At 44.9% G+C, this 27,500-nt stretch overlaps 5 protein-coding genes across 5 annotated transcripts; all 5 read left to right on the top strand.

Annotated features, from left to right (window-relative positions):
- Positions 1-6,134: 6,134 nt before the first annotated feature.
- On the top strand, positions 6,135-7,130 carry HOO65_080148 (1-phosphatidylinositol phosphodiesterase; the record flags this gene model as incomplete). Its single annotated transcript, XM_071001474.1, has 1 exon — positions 6,135-7,130. One exon carries the CDS (start codon positions 6,135-6,137, stop codon positions 7,128-7,130), a length of 996 nt encoding a protein of 331 aa, XP_070856378.1.
- A 5,858-nt stretch (positions 7,131-12,988) lies between these two features.
- Positions 12,989-14,035, top strand: HOO65_080147 (1-phosphatidylinositol phosphodiesterase; the record flags this gene model as incomplete). The annotated part of the gene is made up of 1 exon (XM_071001473.1): positions 12,989-14,035. The coding sequence occupies one exon, from the start codon at positions 12,989-12,991 to the stop codon at positions 14,033-14,035; it is 1,047 nt and encodes a 348-aa protein (XP_070856377.1).
- A 5,438-nt stretch (positions 14,036-19,473) lies between these two features.
- On the top strand, positions 19,474-20,481 carry HOO65_080146 (1-phosphatidylinositol phosphodiesterase; the record flags this gene model as incomplete). The annotated part of the gene is made up of 1 exon (XM_071001472.1): positions 19,474-20,481. One exon carries the CDS (start codon positions 19,474-19,476, stop codon positions 20,479-20,481), a length of 1,008 nt encoding a protein of 335 aa, XP_070856376.1.
- Positions 20,482-24,875: 4,394 nt separating this feature from the next.
- On the top strand, positions 24,876-25,895 carry HOO65_080145 (1-phosphatidylinositol phosphodiesterase; the record flags this gene model as incomplete). Its single annotated transcript, XM_071001471.1, has 1 exon — positions 24,876-25,895. One exon carries the CDS (start codon positions 24,876-24,878, stop codon positions 25,893-25,895), a length of 1,020 nt encoding a protein of 339 aa, XP_070856375.1.
- A 276-nt stretch (positions 25,896-26,171) lies between these two features.
- On the top strand, positions 26,172-26,726 carry HOO65_080144 (uncharacterized protein; the record flags this gene model as incomplete). Its single annotated transcript, XM_071001470.1, has 1 exon — positions 26,172-26,726. One exon carries the CDS (start codon positions 26,172-26,174, stop codon positions 26,724-26,726), a length of 555 nt encoding a protein of 184 aa, XP_070856374.1.
- Positions 26,727-27,500: the final 774 nt, after the last annotated feature.

The raw sequence follows: 27,500 nt of genomic DNA, 5'->3' as shown, positions 1-27,500 counted from the left end.
CAAGATGTTACCCTTGTGATCAAACCTCAACGTACGCATTATCTCACATAGCTTTGAATGGCTACAGTAGCAAGGAAACATACGAAGAAGGGATAACTAGGCCCCAAGTGATGGCGGTGCTGAGCTGCGAGATAGAGTGAAAGCCAACAATGCTTTACCTTGTACTCTGTTAAAAAAGGTTAAAAATGTAGAACAGGAGGCGGGGCGATGAACTATGAGGAAAAGGACGCAGAAATCTACCACCACAGAATATAACAGACCATCCATGTCTTTACATCCTCTGCGAATAGATTTACAAGTATGGAGTTACGATCAAGTCCAAGGCAACCTAGAGTTCATGACTTAGGAACAAAAGACTGCTGCTGTGTCGAATGAAATCATCAAATACATTCTATTTTCTAGGTCTAAGCTTTGTTTTCTCAACAAAGCAGCCTGAGTGCCGATGTGCGATTAATAGTTGACTCTGTGCACGTTGCTTGTTGTCTGTACATATAACTTTCTGCATCATTCTGCTCAGCTCGCTGATCTGGGTTGGTGTAGCTAGCATTTCGCTTACTGCAACCATTCTCCATCCCATATGAAGCTGCGTCTATATCGGAACAACTAGCAAGTGAACGCCATGCAGAAGAAATCAAATTACTTGTAAGCAGCTAGGTTTTGACCGAGGTATTTCGGAATAAAGCCCAAGTCAGAGGCTAGAGCTGCAGTCATTTTGTCTCTGGCATGACAATTATTTAGATAATATCGTGAATCAAAGCAGAATAGAAATATAGACTTTCAGTGAGGCTCGACCTTAGTATCTTACATTAGGTTGACTATCAGAATATAACAATAACCCAAAGCTAAGGACCCAACGTGCTACAAACTTCTTTAGAGCCCCCAAGTATAGACCACATCGACGACAGAATAGCGCTAAATAGCGTTGATTATCTGATTTTGAGAAAGGGATCATTATTTAGTTCGTATAGAATAGATCTCTTGTGCAAAAATCGCCCTTCTTTGCCAAGTTTTAGGTAACTTGCAACCCAAGCATGTATCGCATCCAAGTATCCGTCGAACTTTTTTTATACCTTTCGGCAAGCAATTGATCAGCCATTGCTTTTACACCATGCAGCCGGGGCGGAGGTCGTCACGAAACTAGGTCTAGAATGAACTGAATAATGATCTGTTTCTCAAGATGAGATAGTCGACACAATTGGGGGAGCCAATCGCGTCGCGATTGAATGCCTTCTGCTAGTGATGTAGCCTATGCTCAGAGATTATATAGAGGTTCGCAGCACTTTGGATGCTTATTTTGGGTTATTTGAAGGGCTTGAAAGGCAAGAAGCGTTTTAGACTTAGTATTTGTAGTTGACATATTTAATGGTCGAAGAATAGATTGATCAAGTGAAAAGTTGGATTTCGGAGGGAAAAGTGCGACGCATACTTAGATGCGACGCATGCTTGAGCTGGACGCTATCTTACATCCATGTCTTGATTTCTTTTTATACCAACCCTCAAAGCCCTTTCGCAAGTTTTCAGCTACAGGTTATATCTTTGATGGTGGAGGGCATGTGTTGTATGGAGGGCTACTTAACATGTATTGAACGCCACTAAACAATTCATTCTCGGTCTAGATTCGCAAGGATCACCCACCCCCCGCTATGTGGTCTAAAATGTAGTGATGTGAAGTCTCAGTCACACTGTGGCACTGGCATGTGGCTGACACACATCTCACAGGTTATATTGAGTCCTCGGGAATTATGTAGCTAGACTAAATTGAGGTTGCTCATGCAAAATCACCACATAAAAGATGTGGCTGATCCATCATTGGCAGGCGTTTGGCGTTGGACTTTTTCAGGTGACAACTAGGCCTCAAGACGTTTTTATTTTGGGAAATATGACTACTGGAGAGAGCCAAGGGCGAAGATCTAGTCATTATCTGTAACTAGTTTATGCTTGCGCCGAACACAATCACCAAGTATGGCATCTGGTTAGATTATTTCCGATACATTGATGAGACTGGCTTCATGATAGTTCAGAACGGAATGGTCGTCACAGGTACAGATAGGCGTGGAAAGCTAAAGTCAGTGAAGCCTGGAAACCGGGAGTGGGTTGTGGTCATTCAAGCGAAATGCAGGTGGACAAGCGACCCTGCTGTTTATCATCGGTACGGGCCAACATCACATCGCCAAGTATTACTGAGAAGCAACCTCGCAGACGGTTGGGCTATTGCGACGATACAAAATGGCTGGAGCAATAGTGAGACTGGTCTCAAGTGGCTTAAGCACTTTGATCGGCGCACAGACAAGCAATCAATAGCCGCTATCGTCTCTTGATCCTTGATGGTCACGAAAGCCACCACTACATTGAATTCGAGAGATATTGGAAGGAGAATCAGATTATCAGGCTTTATATGCCACCCCATTCAGCTCCCTTGATGCTGAGTGCTTCAGCGTGCTTAAGAACGTTTGCGGCCAAAAAGTAGAGCATCTTATCAGATGCTATAGGCCATGTTTCGAAGACTGAGTTCTTCCCAGCGTTCTACGCCGCGTTTTGGGCCACCATAATGGAAAAGAATATCAACTCGGTATTCAGAGGGGCCAGGCTTATTCTTCTCAGCCTAGAAAATGGCGTCTCGAAGCATGATGTGTAATTACGGGCTCCAACGCCTGCTGAGGAGGAGGCTGAACCGTCGACCCCATGGGTCTCCAAGACCCTAAAGATCGTGCTTGAGGCTTAGTCTTAGTCAGGATACTTCGAGAGGTGACTTGAAAGACACAAAAGTAGCTCCCCAGAGTTATTGGGGGCTAGTGTCAAAGACCTTGAATAGGCGCATGAGATACTAAGTCGACGCCTGGGGGCAAAAAAAAACCGATTACAGAAAAAAGAAGCAACGATAGTAGAGGAAGGAAGGCAAGCGATTGGCCAAATGGTTGTTGATGCACAGGTCGTGGTCGAATCGTTGAGAGGTGGTGGTCGGGTCGGGGAAGGCCGACGCGACCAGGGATTTAGCATTGTGGTGTCTGCGGCAAGCCTGGCCATAGTGCAGGAATATGTCAGTCAGTAATTAAGAACCTAAGTCAGGGTTATCAGGATTGCTGACCTGATCTAGCTCGTTTAAACGTTAGGGTTAGCAACAGACATAAAGGGTCTTCTTCCAAGGCAAGGTAGTGATGGATGGATATATAAACCAGCTGAGGTCCACTCTTCAGGCAAGAAATAGAGAGACACAGAACAACTTCAATAGTCACTTATTCCTTCTCCTCCTCCTTACAGGGCATTCAGTACATCCTCCTAATATCTTCTGTTAAATCTGGGGAGGAGTATAGCGAATCATTTGCATCCATTGAGTAGCTTTTTGTGTTTTCATTAAGATTTCTATCCTGAAGGTATAAGAAAAGTGTGACACATTCTTGCCTGCAACGCATGTTGATCATTTATATTGTACCTTTGGCCATCTTTGATAGAACATCACCCAGGTGAAATACCATGTAGAAGCGCTGCTTTGAAACCTCAAGGATAGTGGGCTAATAATGGATGTGCCTTCAGTCGAAATTAAACTTTATAAACATAGAAGCCGAATATTATCCTTTTGAGACTCATAAGTTTTGTCACTTGGCAAGTACAGCGTCAATACTTCAACTTATGTGATCCGATGTAGCTATCTGGAATACCGGCCGCCATCGAAATCGAATTGCTGATTTCGCCCGAAGATACACATCTATCGGGATACCAAGGCATGAGAAGACGGTTATCGAGGCCGAGTGTACGCGATTTTCTTATAACACCGCATCTCTACATCAATGCTGGCGGAGAGATGCGTGCCTGCCGCTGTCCCTTTTCACTCTTTTATGCTTATCCTAGATGTCGGTAGCCCGAGTCGGGGCTGCCGGATTGCTGCCCCCAATCACGTTCGGCTAAACGCTCTCGCTGCTAGTTTCAAATATAATAAGAATGTCCACTTCAAGGCCTTTTGTTCGGCCTTGGCACTTGGGTGGGAGATATTTAAATATATACATCGGTTGAGATTACACTTTAGTTAAGGGCTAGGTAGAAAAGATACAACCAGAAATGATAGATTCGTCCTCTTCTCATTTAAGGTCATTCAGTACGTCCTTCCAATATGCACTATGACTGAATGCCACTTTTGGTGATGGCGGCATGGCGGCAATGATAACCAAAGCATGCCTTCAGTTCAGTTCAAACGGTGTTGTAATATTGATTGCGAATTTAACCCTCTTAGGCCGTTATTTGACTACCCACGTAATAGCTCTGGCTTGAATTCCTGACGTACAAATTTCGGCTCATTTGAATCTTTATTCACTCGCGATTTCATGCTGTGGGCACACGGTTGGCAAATACAGGTGTTTTGAAACTGCTTCGACAGCTTGCTATTGCCCGTGGCTTAAGACGTCGGTGCATGTGTAGAAAACATTGCATAATCATAAAAATTTCTCTTGCACGCTGTGGACAAGTGAGCACGCTATTAGACTATCGTCTATGCTTAATATGAATCTCCCTGGGCTCAAGCATGTATAGACTATATCCTGCATACATCATATGGGTAAGGGATGAATCTTAATTTTAGCCCCCACCCCAATCTTTAGTCTTGGAGTCTCCTTTAACCCGACGACCTAACATGGAATCATAGGGACCATACTGTTCACCACAGTGGGCTGGTGTAGCGGAAGTAACTCTACACCGATACTTCTTTAACTCCAGTCATGTTTACGCAGTATTTGAAGATCGGGGAGGGGGCGGGCTGTGTAGTCTCATGGATAATGACGACAGTGGCGACCCTTTGATGCACTGTCCAATATATTGACGTAGATTAGACACGAGTTTGTGTTCCTCGTGCTTCAGATTCTAGACGTCAAGTGCGGGAAAAGCATTTCCACTTCCGACAACGCAATGATAAAACTCTCTTGCAGCTAAAAGACGCCACTCTAAGGGCTATATTTTTGGGCTCAAGTGTCCGTTTTGACCACAATCTGGCTGCACCTTTCGGTGCTCTCCATGGAAAGACATCAATGAGAAATGGGGGCCCCTCCTCTGCGGAGGGCCATAGCTCAAGGCTAGGGCTTTCGGACTAATCACATCCCTCGGCCATTTTATGTTGTTGGCAAGTGTTGCTAGGCTTTCGTTACTCGTCCATTCTTGAGGGCAGATCCAATAGCAGTCCGATAATTTAAGACGCTTGGGCTAGCACTGGGGTGCTGCACCCGGTGTTGAAAAGATGAATTAAGCGAGGTTGGTAGAAGCTCTAGTCTAACCAGCCCTAGGGAATGGCTAATGTGAAGTTACCAAGCGTAGACTAGCTCTGTTAATAAATGAATTCCAGTATTTCGACCTCTAGTTTTCAGACTATTCATATGCCTAAAGAATATCCAGTTCGTCTAGAATATAGAGAGGTATTACACAACAACGTATTCAGAATAGTTTACGATATACGCACCCAACCGAGAAAAGCCTCGTCCGATGCAAAGCGGAGACCCAAGTTCCATTTATTGTGTTCATGCAATGTGCTTTGCGACAGAAGACGGGACAATACATACCACTCAGGTGCTGGGGCCAGAGCATGTCCTGATCGAAAGCGGACTATGAGAAGGTGGTCATAGATTTTATATCATAACTACAAAATGCGCGGGGTTTACTGCAGTTTAACCCCCCGAATTGCGCTATACTTTAAATTGGCTAGTATCGCGACGGCTTATGTCTGTGACTGGTTAGGGCTTTTGGCCCAACAAGAGGCTTAGACAGCGCCCTAAAAACAGCAAAAGTGGTGGCATAGATACCCTGTCAGTTTTATCTCTAGGCCTTAGGGCCTCTCAGTTATGTTCTGCCTTTAGAAACTCAACGGGCTGTAAGAGGTTTTTTGTGGCAATTCTCGCTTAACCGATGAAAGTCTCTTGAACACATCACAGCGCTATTATCATAACTATAGCACGACTTGAAATCATAATAGTGCCAGCCGGTTGATTTCCTGCCACGATGGCTATTAATACTATATCATGCCCGCTGACCAAGATTCCACATGTCTTTTTTCCATATCAATCTTTCGCCAGTCATCTTGTCTCTTTCTTTCCCTTCTTCTTCGCCTGCCAATTCTTGAGCTTGTCTGGGACTACTATTTGCCTAGCTCCGTTGTCAGTATGCGTTTCTCTCTCTTCGCGACGCTGGCATTTTTTGCCTTCAGTCAGGCTTCTATGTACGAACATATCGATGACTTCTGGTCTTTTGATGTCAACGAGGGCCCATACACTGACTGGATGGCCAAGATTGATGACAATGTTGCTCTGTCGAGCTTGTCCATCCCTGGCACTCACAATTCCATGACAGATCAATTCAGAAGCAGCCTGATACAGACCCAAAACGTACCTCTAGTTGACCAGCTTAATGGCGGTATCAGATATGTTGATATTACTGCCCTGTATAAAAATCATATCCTCGGAGTGTATCATGGACTTGTCTATACTCGCTACACTCTTGCGGATGTCTTGAATACTATTCAAGACTTCCTCCGTTACCACCGTGGTGAAACTATCCTTCTACGCATTCAGGGGGGCAGCGTGCTTGATGATACTAAAACCCTCGTCAAATTCATCGAAGGAAAAGTAACTTCTGACGCCATAGTTGACGATAAAGCAGTTCCATACTTCTACACCCGGGACTCTGATGACACTACCATCCCCACTCTTGGTGAAGTTCGTGGCAAAATTGTCATTCTCCATGACTTCAAGACTAGCACGAATACCCATTATGGTCTCGCCTGGAGTTCGCTTACAGTCTCTAACTACAACAAAAAGCTGGCGGCCGGTCCTTATTTTGTCGAGTCAAGATGGACTGACGTCAAAGATCGCCTTAGCAAGGATCCTTCGGCATACCCTAATAAGCTGCGCATCACCCATACTACAGCTAGTATTGGCGCCAGCCCTATTCACATGGCTGCTAGAAATAGTCCAGATGCTGGGATGAACGCGCTTCTTGGCCAATACCTAAAGAAAGAGGAGGGGAGGTGTTTCGGTATTATTGTCATGGACTTTCCCGGCCAGTATCTTGTTCGTGAGATTTTGAAGCTTAACGGCTTGGATCTGGTTCCTGGGCTACCTAGTGATTCTGATGATGGCACATGCAATAGCTGTTCATGAGGCTAGAATTAGGCTAGTTGGATAGTAAGACATGGCTCCTAATAAAAGTACACTAATACCCGAGTTTAGTTTATAAAACCAGAATTCTTCCTGCTATGGTCATGATGAATGCAGAGGTCTTGGGATCGGCTGCGAAGGAATTTACTTAGAATACTGACTCGGCCGGTTATAATTCCATAGGAAAGAGGCCGTCCTGAGGTTTAATACAACGACCAATCACATGTTAGTTTATAACAAGATTTATTAGGTTTCACCAAGACGCTAATTGACTAGTCCTGTGTACACATTTGACATCCGGTGCTCAATGTCTGCTCGCATCTATTTTTTTTCGCTCTCCTCAGCATAGCGACATGTATATCGTAGAAGAGTCAAGAAAGGAGAATTTATAAACTTACAAGTACCCTGCCAACACTATGGATGTAGTCCATAAAGTTCTCCTACATCGAAACCGCCGTCAAATAAGCAGTGTTAGCAAAAAGCCCATCGCTAAAGAATTCTTTTAACCCTATAGTGGGACACGAAGGTTACCACAATGGGGAACATGATGTAATTTTCTGCCACCTGACATACGAAAAGTTTAGTTCGCAAGCCCAAGCTAACCATCAACTAGAGTGTACAATATACTAGGTGTTATGAATATCAAGCTGCCAACTTATCTTATAAAATAGAATAGGACATACCCACCATACTACTAGGACGTAAGCTCTTGGTAATTGTGTTCTTTTGCACACCTTGATATGAACTTCGCATATCTACACTAACATTTTATATGTCGATGGATAAAAGCGGGCAGGCGAGCTGTCAATATTCCTTGAAACTCGGCGTAGTCGTTTTCAAGCCTCTTAAAACGAGGCCTGTCGTGCTGTCTGGCTTGTCTTCGGCTCACTATTTAGTAATCCCTTACCCAGGCCGACGCACCCTATTTTTCTTACTACAATTGCCGCCAGTAGTGATAGTCGTAGTGATGGAAATGCCCCATTCGTGATCACTAGTCACTTGATAATTCTTGCGTTGTAGTTTTGGGCTTGTTTGCTGTAAGTTAGCCAGCTCACTGTTAGGCTTACCTCGTATCTGTGATACAAGATATTTGACTTATAAGTATAGCTGTGTAACGGATGCCTTGAAAATATGCATACCGGTATCTTTGTTAAAATAGAGGTAGTACTCAAGTGCCTTAAAACTCCCGAGGCATATTTCTAATGCCATAGGCCTGCTGAGGCTGAGCTAATACAGATGTACAAGTTACCACATGTGTTGAGCCTGCAACTAGCTGTTACGACATTGCTGTAGTTTGAATTACAGCCCATTCGGAGGTAGTCAGAAATTCTTCAATGGAGGAGAAAAACAGCCTCAAATGATCTATCAACTACACCGGAGATATGAAGGTGAGTCTCCTGTTTGTGTAACTAACATCCCACAGACCCTAACACTAGTCAGATCTAGAATGCAAAAACAAATGAAGCCGACAGTCGTCCAGACTTGAGATATCTAGGTCTTGAAACTCAAGTGTATTAGAATGATTTCATCTTCATATAAAGTAGTCAAGGACTGCATAGTACTCCCTAGCTATTTAGTCTTATCTTTGGTGTTGAGGTTTGGTACCTGCCCCTTCTATGATTCAACCCCAGATATAGCCAAGGAAACTAGCTTTCTGCCTCTTGCCCTCATGATCTTTGCTGTGAAATTTAGTGGCCATTGGAAATAACACATCACAGTGATGTAATTAGAGACTCTCATAGTTCTCGCACTGTGTCTCACTGTCGTTTCGTCGCTGAGGATAGTGACCAAGATCGGGGTGATGGTGGGTGAGATAGACTGGCTTTTAACGGAGCGTCTCTTCCAATAATATGTATAGGATGAAACATCCTATTTGCGCTTAACCTAACAGCCTTCAATTACGAGACACGACTTTTCCCTTTGATCTAGGTACTTGCAAGTTGTTTCTTGAGTCACAATAATCACGATATAACCACAGCCATCTGGATAGACAGTGCGCTATCTACCTGGCCATGGCCTTGGATCAATGGTTTTCAATCGACTTGCTTGTGATCTTGAATTTATTGAAGGCTACACAAGCGTAGTCTATTTAATTCGGTCCTTTTATAGTACCCAAGCCAGTTCTAGCCAAAGCCTGTGTAAGTAGCGTACTGCGTTTTGATTCCCTTTCTCAGTAGTATAGAAGACTGAAGTAACACCGGCGCTTTACTGAACGGCAGTGAATGGCTGGAGGGCTCGACTCATCTGAATCGTCCAACTTTCGGCTCAACATTTTAGCAGACGAAGAGTTTTCATTTTGTGGCGTGTCTCGGTAGCTTCTTGCTATTCACCTCTGCCAACGGATAATGATAGAGAGGGCGGGAAAAAGCAAAAGACTAAAAAGGGATTCTCACGGGTGCGTTTTCGACGGAGTAGGGAAATAAACTCCAGGTCCAAAAATCGAAGACTTACTGACTCGAGATTAAGCGCTAGTACCTGTCTAGATTGTGCACACATTATCTAGGGGCACTGGTATGTGGAACGGCGGGTATCCGAAGAATAAGCCTTTTCTTTCGGAATGAATCTGATTTCATCGGCACTCTAGAAAACTGCTCCAGAAGTCCTCTATAACGTGAAATCCCTCGCTATTTGACCTCCTGTACAAGGATGAATGTAATGAGTTGTTAACAGTAGATATTGGGAGGACGTACTGAATGTCGTGTAAAGAAAGGAAGAAGGAATCAGTGAATACTGAAGTTCTTCCGTATCTATCCAAGTCTAGTCTGAAGAGCGGATCTCAGCTGGTTTATATATCCATCATTACCATGTTCTAGATCAGGCACATGGACCTTGGAAGAAGACCCTTTATGTCTGATACTAACCCTAACGCTTGGGCGAACTGGATCAGGGGCAACACTCCTGATAACCCTGACTCTGGTTACTGTCAGTTGTCCGATAAATACGCAGACTTAGGCGAGTTAAACTTTGTACGCTGCAACGCAACTTCAACAAAAGTCAAAAACTAGCTAGTTAAAGCGGCGGGTCTTGGTAAATGCGAAAAAGAGATCAAAGTTCATGAAGAAAGATTTGCCAAGTGAAGCATGGCCTGGTACTGGACACCATAGGGGCTTATCATCAATATAGCCCCAAGATTTCTATTCCCATGCAACCTGCCTAAGCTGCTGTGCAAGCCAGGCGACGGCACCTAGCTTCAAGAAACCCCCTTCCCAAAGAGCTATTATATGCCGTCGAGAGGATATCCGATCGTGTTCTAATCTCTATCTGGAACAGCTCCGCGTGAGTGGATAGACATGTAAGATTGAGACTTGTGCATTTAATAAGAGTAGAACTAAGACCTATAAAGACTGTGTAAAATAATACGTGGGCTATATTGAGGCCGCATGGATACGTGATCGTGGATCTACATTTCATTTCGATTTAGTCAAGCTGCGGCAGAAAAAATAGTCAGCTGCTAGCTGTAGTTTATGATGGACGTTCATTATTTTTCCTATCTTCAGTCAAAGTCTTTGCCTACCTACATCATGCACCCCCAGAAAGCGATCAAGTAAGTGTTTCATTCCTGTGGATAGGATAGTCTCTCCCTCCGTGAATAAATACTGTACCGAATGGAACGGCCGTTTCTACCCAGCAGTTGTATGTCAACACGAGCATGTTCCGATGTTTAGCACTAAACTATTGAACTGTGATGTTTATAGTGATGCAGATGATCAAATGCTGCTATAGCCCCAACACGTGGCTTCACGGACGCCCGCCCTGGATTTTGATTGGGTGATTAGTTCGGCCTTCTGCTAGTTGCTGATGGAGACCGCCATATGTCCAGAATGGCCAATAGCGCAATATGACGCCTTTGAAATGCATATACTCGGGTAGGAATTTTGGAGAACCGATTGGTAGTCATGGCCCGCTCATGGCCGGTCTGAGGAACTATCGTACCACTTCTAATGGCACGGGATTAGGATTCCACCCCAAGCCACAACGTGGAGGAGTAGCTCATCATGCGCATGGATAGAAAAGAAAGAAGATCAGGCATAAGGCTCTGTTAGATCGCGCACAGGATCATACCGCGGTTAGTTTTCCCTGCCCAAACGTAAACGCAGATGAGATTCATCGGCAAAGCCTAGTCTGCAAACACGAGTATTGTGATCCAACCGAAAGCAGATAAAAAGGAGACAACACACCCGAATCATCCGAACAGTAGGTGAGACATTACTTAATGTACAACATGGACATCAGGAATAAAAAAGCCAGAACGGTAGTATCTAGACCTAGGGCGCTCGCATTGGCATTGTCGTGCCTTGTGCTTCCCTGGCCCATGTCTATTTAGGCCAGAGCGTAAGTTCGTGTTGTCGGGGGAAAAATCAAAGCAGTTCATTCGCTCTTTTCTTACAACTAATCATACCTAATTAGCGCCGCTTGACTACAAGCAGCAGGCTAGTTTAACAAGTTATTGACTTGTGTCTGTTTCGCATAAAAGCGATGGACCTAGTGTAACCCACAACGTGCACGATAAGCGAGCGACGCAAACAAATGAGTGACGCACTTTTATCAACCTTCCGAATTAAATTCACAATAGAAACAGGATAATCTACCTGATCAATTAAAATTACACTCTACTACTCCCTGATGACCTCGAGTGCTTACTGACAGGCCCTTGCATTATGTCTGGTCTTTCTGCAAATACTACGCTGCTGAGCCTTTGCCGATGGTATCGTGACCTTTACGGGAGGTGTCGGAGTCCGTACCTGCACATCAAGCTTCGAGATGACAGAAGGATTAGAAGTCATAAGAGGAGCTCCCCGGAGCCAATAATTAAAGCCATGACGCATTTTGAGAAAGCAACAACTGTTATTATGCATGAGATCGTCTTACTACAGGAAAGTGTCCGACAACTTGAACAGGGAAATAAGGCAGTAGGGCAGCACGAGAGAGGGAAAAGAACTAGGATATAGAAAGAAGGGCCTTTAACCATACGGGAAGCACTACAATCAATTGACCAGATGGATATTGATACACAGGGAATAGCTGAATCCTCGAGACGTGGCCACCGAAGGTTACGAGGAGCAAAGGCTCAGCAGTGTAGTATTTGCAGAAAGACCAGACATAATGCAAGGACCTGTCAGTAGGCAATTGAGGTCATCAGGGAGTAAGTAGTAGAGTGAAATTTTAATTGATCAGGTAGATTATGGTGTTTCTATTGTGCATTTACTCTGGAAGGTTGATAAAAGTGCGTCGCTCACCTGTCTGCGTCGCGCGCTTATCAAGCACATTAACCCGAGACGAACGATGTTTATCTTACTAATATAATCACGAGAGCCAGTGCAAGTGGCAAAAGATTAATGGGAAAGGTATGCAACGCAGACGCTTGGACTAAGTTTTACCTGATTTATAGGAGAAGATTTCATCGAACAGGTCAAAAAAAAGCACCGGGCTTACTATAGCTCGGTTGCTCTTTGGATTTAGTTTGGCTAATATGGCGACTATGGGTAGCCGGGACTTTCAGCTAGGTAAATCACCCGGAAATGCCCATCAAAGAGAGAAAGTGGTCAAAACTTACAAGGAGTCGGAGAAGATGTGGGAGCTTCCTTCCGTTGGTTCTCGCTTAGGTGATGAAAGCTAGGAGAACATATCACTGAGATGCTATCATAGCCATAGCTAGACTTTAAGTCTCGGCAACGTGAGCCTGCAGAAATCTGGTCATTGGCCAGCTATTAATACAATGCCGTGCCCGCCACACAAGATTTCAAATGTCCTTTCTTGGCCATTGACTTGTGGTTGTCGATACCCTCCCCCCATCCTCCTTTCACCGTCTCCTAACCTTTGAGCCTGTCCGATACTGATATTGCCTTGGCCCCGCCGTCGTAATGCGGTTCTCCCTTCTCACAACACTGGCTTGTCTGGCCTTGTGTCAGACTGCTGAATGCAAAGATTATGATGACTTCTGGTCCTTTGACGTCGATGCCAGCACAAACGCCGACTGGATGAGCAACATTGCAGATGATACGCCTCTGACAAGTCTGGTCATCCCCGGCACTCACAATTCCGTAACGGACAAATTAACGAACAGCCTAGTGCGGACTCAAAACAAACCTTTGATTGCCCAGCTAAATGGTGGCATCAGATACGTCGACATTACCTGCCAATATGAAACCTATAATATAAGAGCGTACCATGGGATCTTCGATACTGGCTACACTCTCACCAATGTCCTTAACGCTATATTTGACTTTCTCGATGATCACCGTCGCGAAGCTGTCATCCTACGCATCCAGAAAGGCGGCATGCTTGATGCCAAAAAATTCAAAACATACATGGACAAACACTTTTCCACTGGCACTGTGTTTGGTGACGCGGCTGTCAAGTATATTTACTCTAGCGAAGACGACGCCACTACCATCCCTACTATTGGTCAGCTTCGCGGCAAGGTTTTTGTTCTGCAGGATTTCAAGTCGAGTCCGCCTGGCCACTATGGTCTCCCCTGGAATCCCGATACCGTGTCTAATTACAACAACAAGCTGTCCGTTGGTACCTTTTTTCAGGACTCGAAATGGGATGGCATCAAATCTCATCTTAGCGAGGTTCCTTCGGAGGACTCTAATAAGTTCCACATCACCTACACTACCGCTAGTGCAGGAGTTAGCCCGATCAACTATGCTGCGAGGAAAAACCCTGATTCTGGAATGAACAAACTTCTTGGTCTGTACCTCTCAAATAATGAGGGCCCCTGTTTTGGTATCATCGCCATGGATTTCCCGGGCCAGAATCTTGTGAAGCAGATCTTGAAACTTAACGAAAAGTATCTGTCTCTTGAGCCCTATGATGAGTCTGAGGATGAAGCTGATGCGACCACGGTTGATGGGGCTTTTCGTGACGTAGTTGGTGGTGATGAGATTAACCCCTCTGCTACATAGACTACCTCTACTCTGGCTACATAAGGTCTGTTAACTTTATCTCGTATAGCATTCATATGCTACTTCAGTGAGATGCAAACTCACCACAGGACATATAGGCTCAAGTTGCTGCGGAGCTGAGCTATATAATGGGGCGACGACAGACAATGCAGCCGCTAGGGTGAGACGTGAGAAAGTAAAGAGGATGTCACGGTAAAAAGAAAATAAACTAGACGGACATAGGAATCTAAATTTTTGAAGCGGTTATAAAACACATTGTTTTTACCCTTACAGTAGCCATCAATAGTTACCAGGATTGCTGACCCTGACAAAGTTCGGCTAAACATTAGGGTTAGAATCAGACATAAAGGGCCTTTTCCAAGACCATTTGATTGGTCTAAGCACTGTAATGATGGGGATATAAATTGGTTGAGATTGGCTGGCTCTTGGATCAAGAATTAGACAGACGACGAAAACCATAATCACTCATTTCTTCTTCTTCTCGTTCCAAGAAGATTCAGTACATGCTACCCAATTTGTACTCTTAATCAGTTTTAATATAAGTTAGAAAGCCAAAGTTGTCTTGTTTTCGAATATGACCATCATGTCCAGTCAATTTGCTGGCTCTTGGCTGATTTATTGATTTATTGAGCTCAACGTTACACAAATATCTTGTCCAAGTTGAACAAGTATGAAGGAGGCATGGTTTGAAAGGCTGGAAGTGGTGTGTGATAGTTGCGGCTATACACGCAAGTCCATTTACATATATCTATGATGTAACAGCCATTAAACAAACAATCCTTGAGAAAAGCGTGACTCGTTGATTGCTGTTCGTAAGGTAGTCCTGAATTTACAGTCTTTTAGCTGAGATATTTGAAATTGAAGCCCATGTGGTAGGCTAGGACAATAATCGCGACGATTTTGACTTGGTGATAATTGGAATATCGCGTCAATTTAGAGCATGTTGCCTACTGCGATCTAGACAATCAGAGGTAGGCGGGAAATCATGCCTCACGGCAGAATCCGGGCTAACTTTCTAATATACAAGAAGACGAAGAAACGGAGCCTGCATAGTCTGATTCGTGGCTTTCTCAAGCTTATAAACTATCAGGCCAGAAATGACACGCGCAGGCGGGAAATGGGCATCTACGTGCAACGCAAACGGCCCCCTATATATGCTGTGCTTAAGTGTGATGATAGGTAAGACAAATGCGGTGCTTCAACCGTTGATCGAAGACTCGACAAAGCTCCCACCCGAGATGAAGGGCCTAGTCGGGCTGTTTGCAGAGAAACCGAGCCAAGAGAAAGCTACGAAAGGACACCTCGACATACTAGAGAAAAAAAAACAGGACACAGTGTGGGTATATCCAGATCGCTCCCGCAAATACAGTAGTGACATTGGAGCTGGCCAGGCTGTATACCATGGGGAAAATGTTTTCGTAAAAGGCCATGGTATATGTGGCGGAAGTAGAGAGGCAGCAAGTGCGGAAGCAACCCGAAGGTCAGTTAGGAACGTAGCTGTAGTTGCTTCACTAAAAGTAGAAATTCTCAAAACACGCCGTGTTAAAAACTTCAGAGTAGCGAAGCCTATCAGCTTAGGATCGACCAGACCCGGGGCATCTCGAGAAATAGAAAGTAGGGCCGGAAGATAAGGCACTATGTAGGCCGATTAGCAAAGTGTACTAGGCCCTTGGACGCTGTGAAGCTTTAGGCAGCCGGGCATAAACCAATTCCAAAGCCACTCAATGTGAGCTGCTACACCATCGAACCATACTCTAGAAACAGCGATTCCAAGGAGTACTGTGTTCAGATCAGTCAAAAGAGCGCGGGGACGGAATTCCGAGTGCGGAAGGGCGGCAAAACAGGGCCTTAACGATCCATGAGAATGTGGAGGCAACAACACCGCCAAGAAGATGGATCTTGCCAGCCAGTGCCTGATGGGAAAACTGAGTCCAAAATAGAACATATGACAGGGGCCAAGCATGAAGAAATATTGACTTTGGATTTTGCCTCGATGTTATTAATTTGCAATAACTAGATCTTTATTTAATATTTAACTCGTTCTTCAACATGCCAAGTTTCCCTTTCTTGTGCCCCATGTCTTGCCTACTTTATGCACATTTTGTGGTGAGGCATCAATAACAGTAGATATTAAGAGGACGTACTGAATGTCCTAGGAGGAATAGGTGATCATTGAAGTTGCTCTATGTCTATCTATTTCTTGCCTGAAGAACGGATCTCAACCGGCCTATCTGTCCATCACTACCATGTCTAGATCAAGTTCATTGGCCTTGGAAGAAGATCCTTTATATCTGGTCCTAACCCTAACGTTAGGGCGAACTAGATCAAGGTCAGTAATCTTGGTAACCCTGACTTAGGTTGCTGACAATCAATCTTTTATGGGTCTTCAGCCACACTCTTTGGCGCGCTACTCATCATGGCTCGCTTATATTTTTGTTTTGAGAACAGGCCGTTGTTAGAATTTGCATCAATGTTCTTTATGTTGGCTTTTAGGATAAAAAGACTATTTGCCACCGCTGCCAGAACTTGAATTGGCCGACATCTTATGGAGCGATACTATCATGCAACTGCTAACTGCACGGTCACTCGCTGGTCTGAGATATATACGCCCTTCGTTAAGGGTCGTGGGTAGATGGAAGCGATGTCGTACTAGAGCAACCTATAGAAGCCTCTATTGTCTGCCGCATAAAGTTTCAACAGGACATATATCAAGCAATTAGCTCGCCGGTTGAGCGTACTCTGAGACGTGAATCAATGGTTGCTTGGACCTGCTGTAGACGCTTCCCTTAAACCATCAGCTACCCGCATTTGTATTGGCACAGACAGACGGGCAAATCAATCCGTATTCATCCCAGCCCACATTGATGGCCTTGAACCTTCTTGAATCTAGCGTTATTGTTCAGGACAGCAGATTTTGCAGGTTAGGTGGCGATATCTTTGCCAGTCTTGTCCGCTCGACCATACTCACTACAAAGCTCATCGATCGTGATTTCGATGGCTTTGATAGTGATCATAATACTTATTTCCCAAGTGCGGCCTCAAACTCATAGCTTAGCCCGTATTGCACATAGTATGGCTGGCCAATAGCATTTGCGTTAATTTATGAGATAGAACTTGCCTCATCCAAGTGTTTTTATTTAGTGGATAACTAAAGGAATAAGTACTTATACTAGAGTCGGAATAGTGGAGGAGCGTAGATGCCATAGCGCCTCTATCATAATCAAATCAGCCACAATCGCTTTGTTCACGTACAATTTTTGCCTCTGTTACGCCCCATTCTTGATTCACAAGCCCATTGGCGCTTGATAGTTGACACCGGCCCTTGCGCAAGTCTACAGCCACAGCAGGTATAGGCACTAGCTTAGAGGCATAGACCACCACGCCAGAGTGTCCAGTCTTCATTCCTGCATTACCTTTTTTCATTTCTCATCATTGAATCTCCTTGATTTGATTTGTCGTCTACTGGAATCACCAAGATCAAACGACGCATAGAATCACCTTTCCCCACCTTGTGCTGTGGTTAGTTATACGTGCTCACGTCTTCTGCACCTTCGAAAGCAGAGCAAAGTACAGCACGACGGTTCTAGAGACTGATATTGAAACCAGTGGGCGATATAGTTGAGTGGAGGGTGAAATAAGAGAGGCTAATATAGGTTTCCGCTAGGTTAAGTAGAAGCAAAAACTGATAGAAGTGTCAACTCTTTAAAAGGGCTGGCAGGTTGCTCACAGGATTTCAATAGTGCTGTGGTGGCCCAACCTCTATTCCATTGCTTTTTTGATGAGTCTGCTGATTGTAACGGCAACTCTGGGAAAGCTATTGTTTCCTCCACCAAGTTTCGGGGAGAGAGCACGCATTGCGCTTCACTGCAAGGATTGTTGTCTGCAGCGAAGATTTTTTACCGAGCTGCCGACGAATTATTTCGAAATACTTTGCTTTCTCAAGCGTAAAAAACGGTGTCGCTTCGCTTCCTAGAAGGCCAATGCTTGGCGTGGCGTTGGTGAGCAGGCTTAGAAGTCTTGGCGACTAATGCAGAGATATGTTCGTGCAGTGATCATACTACTCGACGTGCAGGCATCACAGCGACCAGATACTTGGTATTTGATCGCGAACTAGTGAGATTCATCCGGCGGGAAGGGAAGATAATTTGATCAAAGCCTTCTCACATGACTTCGCAGGTAACTAGAGTTCTACACCCGATTTGCGTAGTCAAGCAGGTCTGTCTCTGCTTGGTTATGCTGGCTGGCACACGTCTACAATACCTAGCAACCTTCCATCCAATGCCTTGGGGCAGATATTCTCGTGCAGATATGCCGGTAAATGGCGTCAAAACTGCTATTTCCTTGCATATTGCCAGCCGAAGAATCGCTTGTTATTTTCAAGAGCAAAGGAGTAGTGGAATGCCGAACTATACGATGAGTAGAAAAGTTTAGATAAGCCGCAGGATCGTGTTCCCTAGCTTATTAGACTGACTATGACTTCTTCAGCAACGCCTTGGCTTTACTTACGCTCACGAACCTAAATGGGGTAATCGGGTCGAGGCCATAGAAAATGGGGACGGAAAGCCGCCGGAGTCATGGGAGAACAAAACAAATGTTATTGGCCACATCAGATGGCAAGATACAAAATCTAACAACAACATCATTGGGGGCTATAGCGCTTAGCAGGGCATTTTGACGTCTCGTGCTAGCACGGTCCGTGTATTTTCCGTAGCCAAAGAGCAGACTTTTGCGTATCGATTAATCTGATTAAATCTCAATTCTTCTTGTAAACAAAACTAGGGTGGTTAGTCGGGCTTGGCAGTAGGTGCTAGAAACAAATTATCTAAATAATCCCCTGCTATATGCATTTCTTCATCAAAGTCACGTCTAGTGCCAAGACATAGTCTGTGTGGAAACAAGGCTCCAGAAAGTACATGTGACGAAAGCTACCGGCCGGATCAGGGCTTTCCTTGATAAGAGCAGGCCGTGCAAAGGCGGCCATGAATCTTGACTGCGGCTTAATGGCTCTAGTTTCTCCTTGGGGGCAATTTGACGCATGTCGTGACTACGGCTGGTCAATGCTCTGGGCCCGTATAGTACGAATGTGGAGAGGTAGACGCCCTGATTATGCGTATTTTTAGGTTGCAGGGTCTCTGCCATCGCCATCTCAAGCTGTTATCTGTTTCTATGAGCTGGTCCTAGCTTAGACAATGAATAGCATCCCATAGATAACACTACACTATCGTCATAGCTAGTTTGGATATTGGAAAATGGAGTCCGACAAAGCCGGTCTACAGTACAACTATTAATACTACATTAAGCCCACTCTCCATAACTCCACAAGACTTCTCTCCTCCATATTCCCAAAGTTGCTGATACTATCTTCAATCCCTCTCTTTCAACTCTTGGCGGTCCAAGTCTCTGCCTGATACAGGTACCTGATTCTTCGCGTCGACGATATGCGCTTCTCCTTCTTCACTACGTTATCCTTTCTGACTCTCAGCCATGCTGGGTCCTTGGGTAAGATCAATGACGATTGGTCTTTCGATGTCAATTTAGGCCAGCAGGCCGATTGGATGGCTAACATCGCTGATGATACCCCTTTGTCTAGTATGACTATTCCTGGCACTCATAATTCCATGACGTACAAATTTGAAGATGGCCTGATGAGAGCGCAAAATGTGCCCCTGGATCTGCAGCTTACTGGAGGCATCAGATACATTGACGTTACATGCAAAGATGAAGACAACGAGTTGATGGTGTATCATGGACACGTTAACACTCGCCACAGCTTCCGAAACGTCTTGAGGGCAATAATTGATTTCCTTGAAGATCACCCTGGCGAAACAATCATTTTACGCATCCAACAGGGTGGCATATTTGGCGATTCCGAAGCCTTTGTCAAGTCTATTGGAAGATACCTAATCACCAAGTCCGAATTTGGTGATGAACTCAACAAGTATATCTACTCCAGGGATCCCGACGACACTACCCCACCTACTATTGGCAAGCTTCGCGGCAAAGTTTTGATCCTCCAGGACTTTGAGACCAGTCCCCCTGGCCTTTTTGGTCTGCCCTGGGACTCGCAGACTGTGTCTGCTTACCATCGCAAAGTTTCTGCTGGTGGCTTTTTTTTAGACTCCAAATGGGCCAGTGTCAAAGAAAACCTAGACCAGGCTCCCCGACCAGCTCCCCCACCAGGCTCTAATAAGCTATACATCACCCATACTACAGCTAGTGTCGGCGTCAGCCCTATTAACATTGCTGCTAGAAATAGTCCGGATGCTGGCATGAACAGGCTTCTTGGCGAATATCTCAAGGGCTACCGAGGCTACGGCTATGGTATTGTTGTCATGGACTTCCCCGGCCAAGCGCTTGTTGGAAAGATCATTGAGTTTAATAACCACTATCGTGTTTTTAAACTCACCAATCGTCCTCCCAACGGCAAGGTGATCAATTCTGCTTAAATGGTGTTATTACTTGCGAAAGAAGCCCACAACAAGATGAATAGACTAAAGCTTTTCGCTAAGATGAGTTATGGAACAAGCCATCAACACATTACGCCACCGCTAGAAAGAGAGGGCCTGGAAAGAAAGGATATACAACAAGGAGGCGGTAGAGCGGGAAAAGAAAGACATCGAAATGTTTACGTGCAATATGTTACACCGTGTACTCTCACCCATACTTTGATGAAGAAGATAGAGGCAGGAGTCTGGGATTTTGACCAACTTGCAAGGCACTCAAAAGCCTGCTTGGCAGATAATTGATCAATAAATAAATAAAAAAAAGATCCTTTACTTGGATGAAATCATTACGCTAGCTTTAAGCTTCATTACTCAACTAGCTGTTAGTGGGAATGTGTCATTCGTAGCTGTCTGCATGTGCAGGGAGCTGAAAAGCAAGTGCCGGTATCCGCTGTCATCCTCCTGCTTCGGTTAGTTTCTCCAATTTAGTGTCAAGCGTGTGTTATATAGTAGCTACAGGAGTAGACCTTTGTCTCAGATATTATCTGCCGACGCTCATGTAGTAGGTTGGGACAGCGGTCAAACCATTTCTGACCTGACGATGACTGGAAAGTGCTTGCAGTCCGGAGCTGTGGGATGTTGATGGAACTTGGCCTGGCGTTTCTTAGGCTTTTTGTTGGGATACGATGCAGGAGTTACTGGGCATCTACATCAAAATATGACCTCACAGATTTAGAGCGTGAAAATCGATCACCGAAGCAAATATATATACGTGCTCTCAGTCTAAGGGATCGAGCGTATACGTGAGTAAAGATATTATAGTATGGAGACTCATATTAGCTTCCACTATCCAGTACGTAGACCGCTCATGGGGGATTTACCTTGGGGGCTGAGCACATCAGATACTATTAAAATCGATCAATTAGTTCATATGTTAAGAGCAAGCATCCATCAAATCATTGTGGTGCGCATTGGTAGTAGGTTGAGTATGCTCTAGGCTCTTTTCTTGCACAATCGCCTATCAATACTTACGCGTTCACATTGAGGTGAACAGGCAGAGAAGGCGGCTCATATTCATACTAGCACGGGTTAGTGACTTTGGGGCCTCTTGAATATTTCGTTCCGGATTTGCTCAGTGACTTTTTTCAAGGATACTTGGCGATATCTGGCTCACAACACTCCACTATGTTTATCACAAAGGTCATCAATGGCGATCGCAATCATGATGTTTTCTTTTTCAATGAATAGTGTCGGCATTTAACTAGTTGTGACAAACGTTGAAGCAGACTTCCAAGCGAGCTCCGGATGAACTTCGGGTAAGCCGATAAGACGCTGTACTTATCTCAAAGGGGGGTAGTATGTATCAAAGGAGGAGTAGCCCAACTTTTCATCAACTTTACACAATAAAATATAAGGACCAACTTCAACACTGGCTAGATATGATCAGCACCTCGTGAAATAAGTGCTTACACTATGGTTGGAACAGTATAAAGAGACAAGTGCTGTAGCGCCGCTACCTTATAGTTCTAGTGTAGGTGGTTTGATTACTGGGTGCGCATATGGAAAAGGCTACATCATCGTGTGAACACCACAGATAGACACACACAGTTGGTTGAAACCCCATGGACTGCCCTCAAGGCAAGCTCTTCTCTCAATTTTGGTGTATGTGAGTTACCTCGCGTCTACATCACTTAGGAAAAGGCTATCATAGCTACGAGCCTCACTATCAATACATTGAATCACCCACAATTGCCCTTGCTGCTTTCCGGCCTGCTTGCTCTCTTTCGCCTCTTGGCTTCTCTACTTCTGGCATAACCCTTTGGGACTTGGCGGCCCATCAAACCTTTTGTAAGTCTTCAGTCACAGTAGCTTGGGCTCCTAATACGCACGTAACAGTGTTCAATTTCCAGCCATTAGCATTGGCCGTCATAGAAATTCCTTTTTTACGTGCTGCTATACAACTAAGACTAGAAGCAAAAGCAATACAGATAGCGAGAAAGCTCTGCACAAGAGGCTTTTCAGCTCCAACTACGCAACGTCGTTATTTTGGAGATAAGATGGATATCATGGATGAGGATCATGATGGTGAGTGTGGTAGTTGAACTACCTAGTATTGAAGTATCTCCAATACAGCATAATGTAGATTAGGCAAATGCTTTTGCAGCTTAGACTTCAGGATTCCAAGTTAGAGGCACCTATTTCCTTGTTTATCAAGGTCGTTTTACACACTTTTTAACAGAGTTGTCGAATAGCCAACTAAATTTCAGCCATACCATAGTAGTTGACCTTCTGTTCCGCAACTTTTGTTTTGACAAGCTGACCAAGTCCAACTTCAACTACGGGCACTATTGTCAGTGACCTACGTCAGAGTTACCAAGATTGCTGACCCTGATCCGGTTAGTCTAAACGTTAGGGTTAGTATCAGACATCAAGGGTCTTCTTCCAAGGCCCATATGCTTGATCTGGAACATGGTAGTGATGGATATATAAACCGGCTGAGATCCACCCCTCGGACTAGACTTGGACAGATGCAGAATAACTTCAATAATCACTTATTCCTTCTTCCTCTTCTTCACAGGACATTCAGTACGTCCTCCTAATATCTACTGTTAACTATTGCCCATAAACGTGTTTCTTCTACAAAGATCTGCGAGGAATCTACCCAAGGCCTTTATTGAGAAGATTATGATCCTCAAAGCTTGCATCTAGCTACTAGGGAAACATTTGAAACACATTGCTTTTTCAACAAGAGAAACAGTGAGATTTGCAGGGTGGCAAGTGGCCACAGCCTTCTGACATGGCTTTACAGATAGTGTGAGTGTGGGCCTTGCATTCCTTTTGCATGGTGAAGCGGGCGCTCCGCTACTTGGGACATGTCCACAATAGACAATGGTTTTCCAATTCAACTCCTTGAAGCCATAATTCTTAAGCACAAGTGTCGGCAAATGGCCACAATGTTGTTACCTCCCACATCTTGCCAGCGGAAGGAGCCTCCTTATTGTGTTTAAGAGCCCGGGAGTAGGGGTGCCTCAATGCGATGAACATGATGTTTACCACGCTATACGCATGAGCACCAAAAACAACGAGATATGGCTCAAAGTAGCTTGAAGTGTTGCGTGGCGCGGTATATATGTTAAGTGGCGTCACATACGTGCTCCACTTATCCGAACCTATTGTGGCTGATCACGTGACATGATTGACACCACAATACAAAAGGAATAGTTCCAGGACGTAGGATAGACTTAAACCCTTTAATAAACCAACTCATTCAATCATTAAGATCTATTCTACACTTATTGAGCAGCACCTCAACCTTACTCAGTTTTCTAGGCCCAAATGGTTCGATTATGTCGACAACGCCACATGAAAAAGAAAGTGAAAACTGGAGTTATGGGCAAAACAGGCGAATAGTTGGTAGTTTCATAGGATAGAACAGCCATTGATGGAAAAGCTAGATACCTATCGCGCTTACTGGGGCATTTTTGCCTCTTTTGTTTGCCTGGCCTAGGTCTGTGTATCCTAGTTAGCCAGTGCGTAGATTTATTCCATCTATAGTCAAGTGCAGCCAGCATGGCGACTTGGATATCTCCTTCCCCAACCCTTGTTATACAAGCAACAGACTTGATTAGTCTAGCTTGTCAGCAGGTATAGAGAAAGCTACTAAGGCGGGCTCCTCATGCATATACCTCCTGTAAAATATGTGCGTCTAGTATACTACACATCTGAAAATCCCAGACCCGGCCTTATGTGGAAACACAAATACTAGAAAGTACATGCGGTGAGATCACCGGGACCGGGGGTTTTCCTTTATTGAAGCAGACTAAGCGAAGATGGTCAAGGGTCCTACGCATTAGCCAACGAACGCGCTTAGCTAACTGCAGCTTAATGGCTCCAATTGCTCCTTGACCTTAACTTGGCTTGTATCGCGACTACGACTGGCCAAGGCTTCCGGCCTGGCAAAAGGCTTAAAAATGCCCTACAGCGCGCAAAGGTGGTGAGACCAACACTCTAGTATTCGTATCCTTAGTTTTCAGGCCCCCCTCTTAATTAACACTATATCAAGATATTTTCCGTATCTACTCCCAGGCATTGTAGCAATTGTGAGAACTTCTGTGAGCTGGTCCTAGCTTAGCTGATAAATGACTTCTCAAACATGGCACTAGACTATCTTCATGACTACGGCCGGCCGGAGTTAACACCTTACCAAGGCGAGCCTGCCAACGTCGTCCCACAATCCAATGATTAACACTATATCATGCGCCACTCTATAAAATTCCACATTCTTGCTCCTCACCATCAGCCAGCCATCACTGAGACACTCGTCTATTCCCCTTCTTCAACCCCTATCCATCCATGTGTCACTTCGAGACTAAGACTCGATTGGCTTAATCGTTGATATGCGCTTCTCTCTCTTCACAACACTGACCTTCTTGGGCTTTAGTCACGCCCGTTCTTACAACGGTATTAATGACGATTGGTCTTTCAATGTCAATTTAGGCCAACAGGCCGACTGGATGGCCTCCATCGCCGATGATGTGCCTCTTTCCAGCTTGTCCATACCTGGCACTCACAATTCCATGACATACGACCTCAAAAGTAGCCTGTTGCAGACCCAAGATGTGACTCTGGCCGACCAGCTTATCGGTGGTATCAGATACATCGACGTTACCTGCAGACAAGACGACGGTTACATGGTGGTGTTCCACGGACTTTCTGATACTGGCCACCTTTTCAGCGTTGCCTTGGGAACGATTTATAACTTCCTTGATGATCATCCTCGTGAAACTATCATTCTACGCATCCAAAGGGGTGGACTACTTGATAATTCTCAAAACTTTTTCAAGGGGATGGAAAAGTTTTTCGTTCGGGGCACTACACTCGGTAATGATGCTTCTCGGTTCATCTACTCTCCGAGCAACGATAGAACCGCTGCGCTACCTACGATGGGGAAACTTCGCGGCAAGGTCTTGATCCTACAGGACTTCAAGAGCAGTCCCCCTGGCCGTTATGGGCTCCCCTGGAATTCAGATACTGTCTCTAATTACAACCACAAGCTTGCCCCTGGTCCCTTCTTTATAGGCGCAAAATGGGCTGGTGTCAAATCCAACCTAAACCGGACCCCCTCACCAGGCTCTAACAAGCTGCGCATCACCCATACTACAGCTAGTGTTGGGGTCAGCCCTATTAACATTGCGGCCAGAAATAGTCCCGACTATGGGATGAACAGGCATCTTGGCGAATATCTCAGGAATCACGACGGCTATTGCCATGGCATTGTTGTCATGGACTTCCCTGGCCAGGCTCTTGTTAAGCAGATTGTGGATCTTAACGATAAACATCGGACTCCTAAACCTTCTATTCTTTCTGTCGATGGCCCTGATACTCCCACCAACGACAAAACCACAACCGCTCCTTAAATTACGCTGTAGTGGGAGGAGAATTCGCACCATGGTGAATAGACTCGAAGTGCTCTAGATATATGGTAAGGCCACGATAATCAATGTTAGCAGTACAAGAAAGGCGCTTGGAAATTAATTGAGAGCATCAAGATTTGAAGGATAGAGCAGAATAAGGAAGATATTGCGACTTTTAGTTTTAGAATTCGATCGTCAACGTCAATGATAAGCGAATGCACCAAAAGCTTTCCAGCCTCTCCTCTTCGCACCTAACTGACTATTTGTGCACCAAGAAATATGGCACCACCAAGAAATGAGGCGAATATTGTCCTGGCTCTTCAGGCCCTTCAAAATAGCCCGGAATTACGTCTCCAACCTGCCGCAAGATTATACCAGGTGAATTATCATGCCCTTCGTCGCCGACAGAATGGCCTTCAATGTTGGCGCAATACCATGCCCAACTCACAAAGACCATCTTATCTAGAAGAGCAAGTCATTATCAAGTTCATTCTTGGCCTGGATTTGCAAGGGTTTCCCCCACAACTACGTAGTGTTGAAGAAATAGTCAAGCGACTGCTCGCCGACCGCGACGCATTACCCGTTGGCAAGCGCTGGGCTTCCAGCTTTGTCAAGCGACAGCCAGACCTCAAGACGTGGTTTAATCGTAGATACGACTACAAGGGGGCCAAATGCGAAGATCCAGCCATTATTTGCGGTTGGTTCACGCTTGTGGAGAACACAATCGCAAAATATGGTATCAGCCTAGCTGATATCTACAACTGTGACGAGACTGGCTTTACGATAGATGTTATTGCAAGTGGAATGGTCGTCACAGGTACAGCAAGCCGTTGAAAGGCTAAATCGGTGCAGCCTAGAAACCTGGAATGGGTCACAGTTATTCAGGCGATTAATGCCAAAGGCTAGGCGGTCGCACCACTCATGATGGTTGCGGGCCAATATCACCTCTCCAGCTGGTACCGAGAAAAGAACCTGCCAGGGGATTGATTAGGCTATTGCCACGACTCATAATGGGTGGGCCGACAATGATACAGGTCTTCAATGGCTCAAGCACTTCGATTACCGAACAAGGACCGATCAAGCAGTCGCTATCAGCTTCTTATCCTGGATGGACATGAAAGCCACCACTCAGTCGATTTTGAGAAATATGGTGAAGACAACCCCATCATCACACTTTGTATACCAGCTCATTCCTCTCAAAGGACCCGGCTACGGAAGAGAGGCAAGCTGACTTTAGGTGAGGGAAGGGGCGAAATCGATCAGAAAGACGTTGATGTGCAGGTGATGGCAGAAGCGGTGGTCAGGGAAGGCCGGGGCTGGCGAGGGTAAGGCGGTGTGAAACTAAGAGTAAGGCTGTTTATAACTCAAAAACATTTCAAATAGTTGTCACGGGGTCTACGGAAGAGCACAGCACTTAGTTTCAATTGATTAGATGCTGTGTTGTGTTTTTAAGCTATGCTTTGTCTTGAAGGTCGATATTTTGGTGCATTCGCTTATCTTGCACGTTGGAAAGCTCTAACAATGGCTAATTTACACGGTAATCACGAAACTGACGATGTGTATCATGGATAAATGAGAAAGAAGCAATTTTTATTGATATTCATTGAT

This window comes from Ceratocystis lukuohia, assembly GCF_044167205.1.
Source record: "Ceratocystis lukuohia strain C4212 chromosome Unknown Supercontig8_pilon, whole genome shotgun sequence".
Taxonomy (NCBI): domain Eukaryota; kingdom Fungi; phylum Ascomycota; class Sordariomycetes; order Microascales; family Ceratocystidaceae; genus Ceratocystis; species Ceratocystis lukuohia.
The sequence above is the reverse complement of the archived record's forward strand: the minus strand, read 5'-3'. Positions and strand labels throughout refer to the sequence as shown.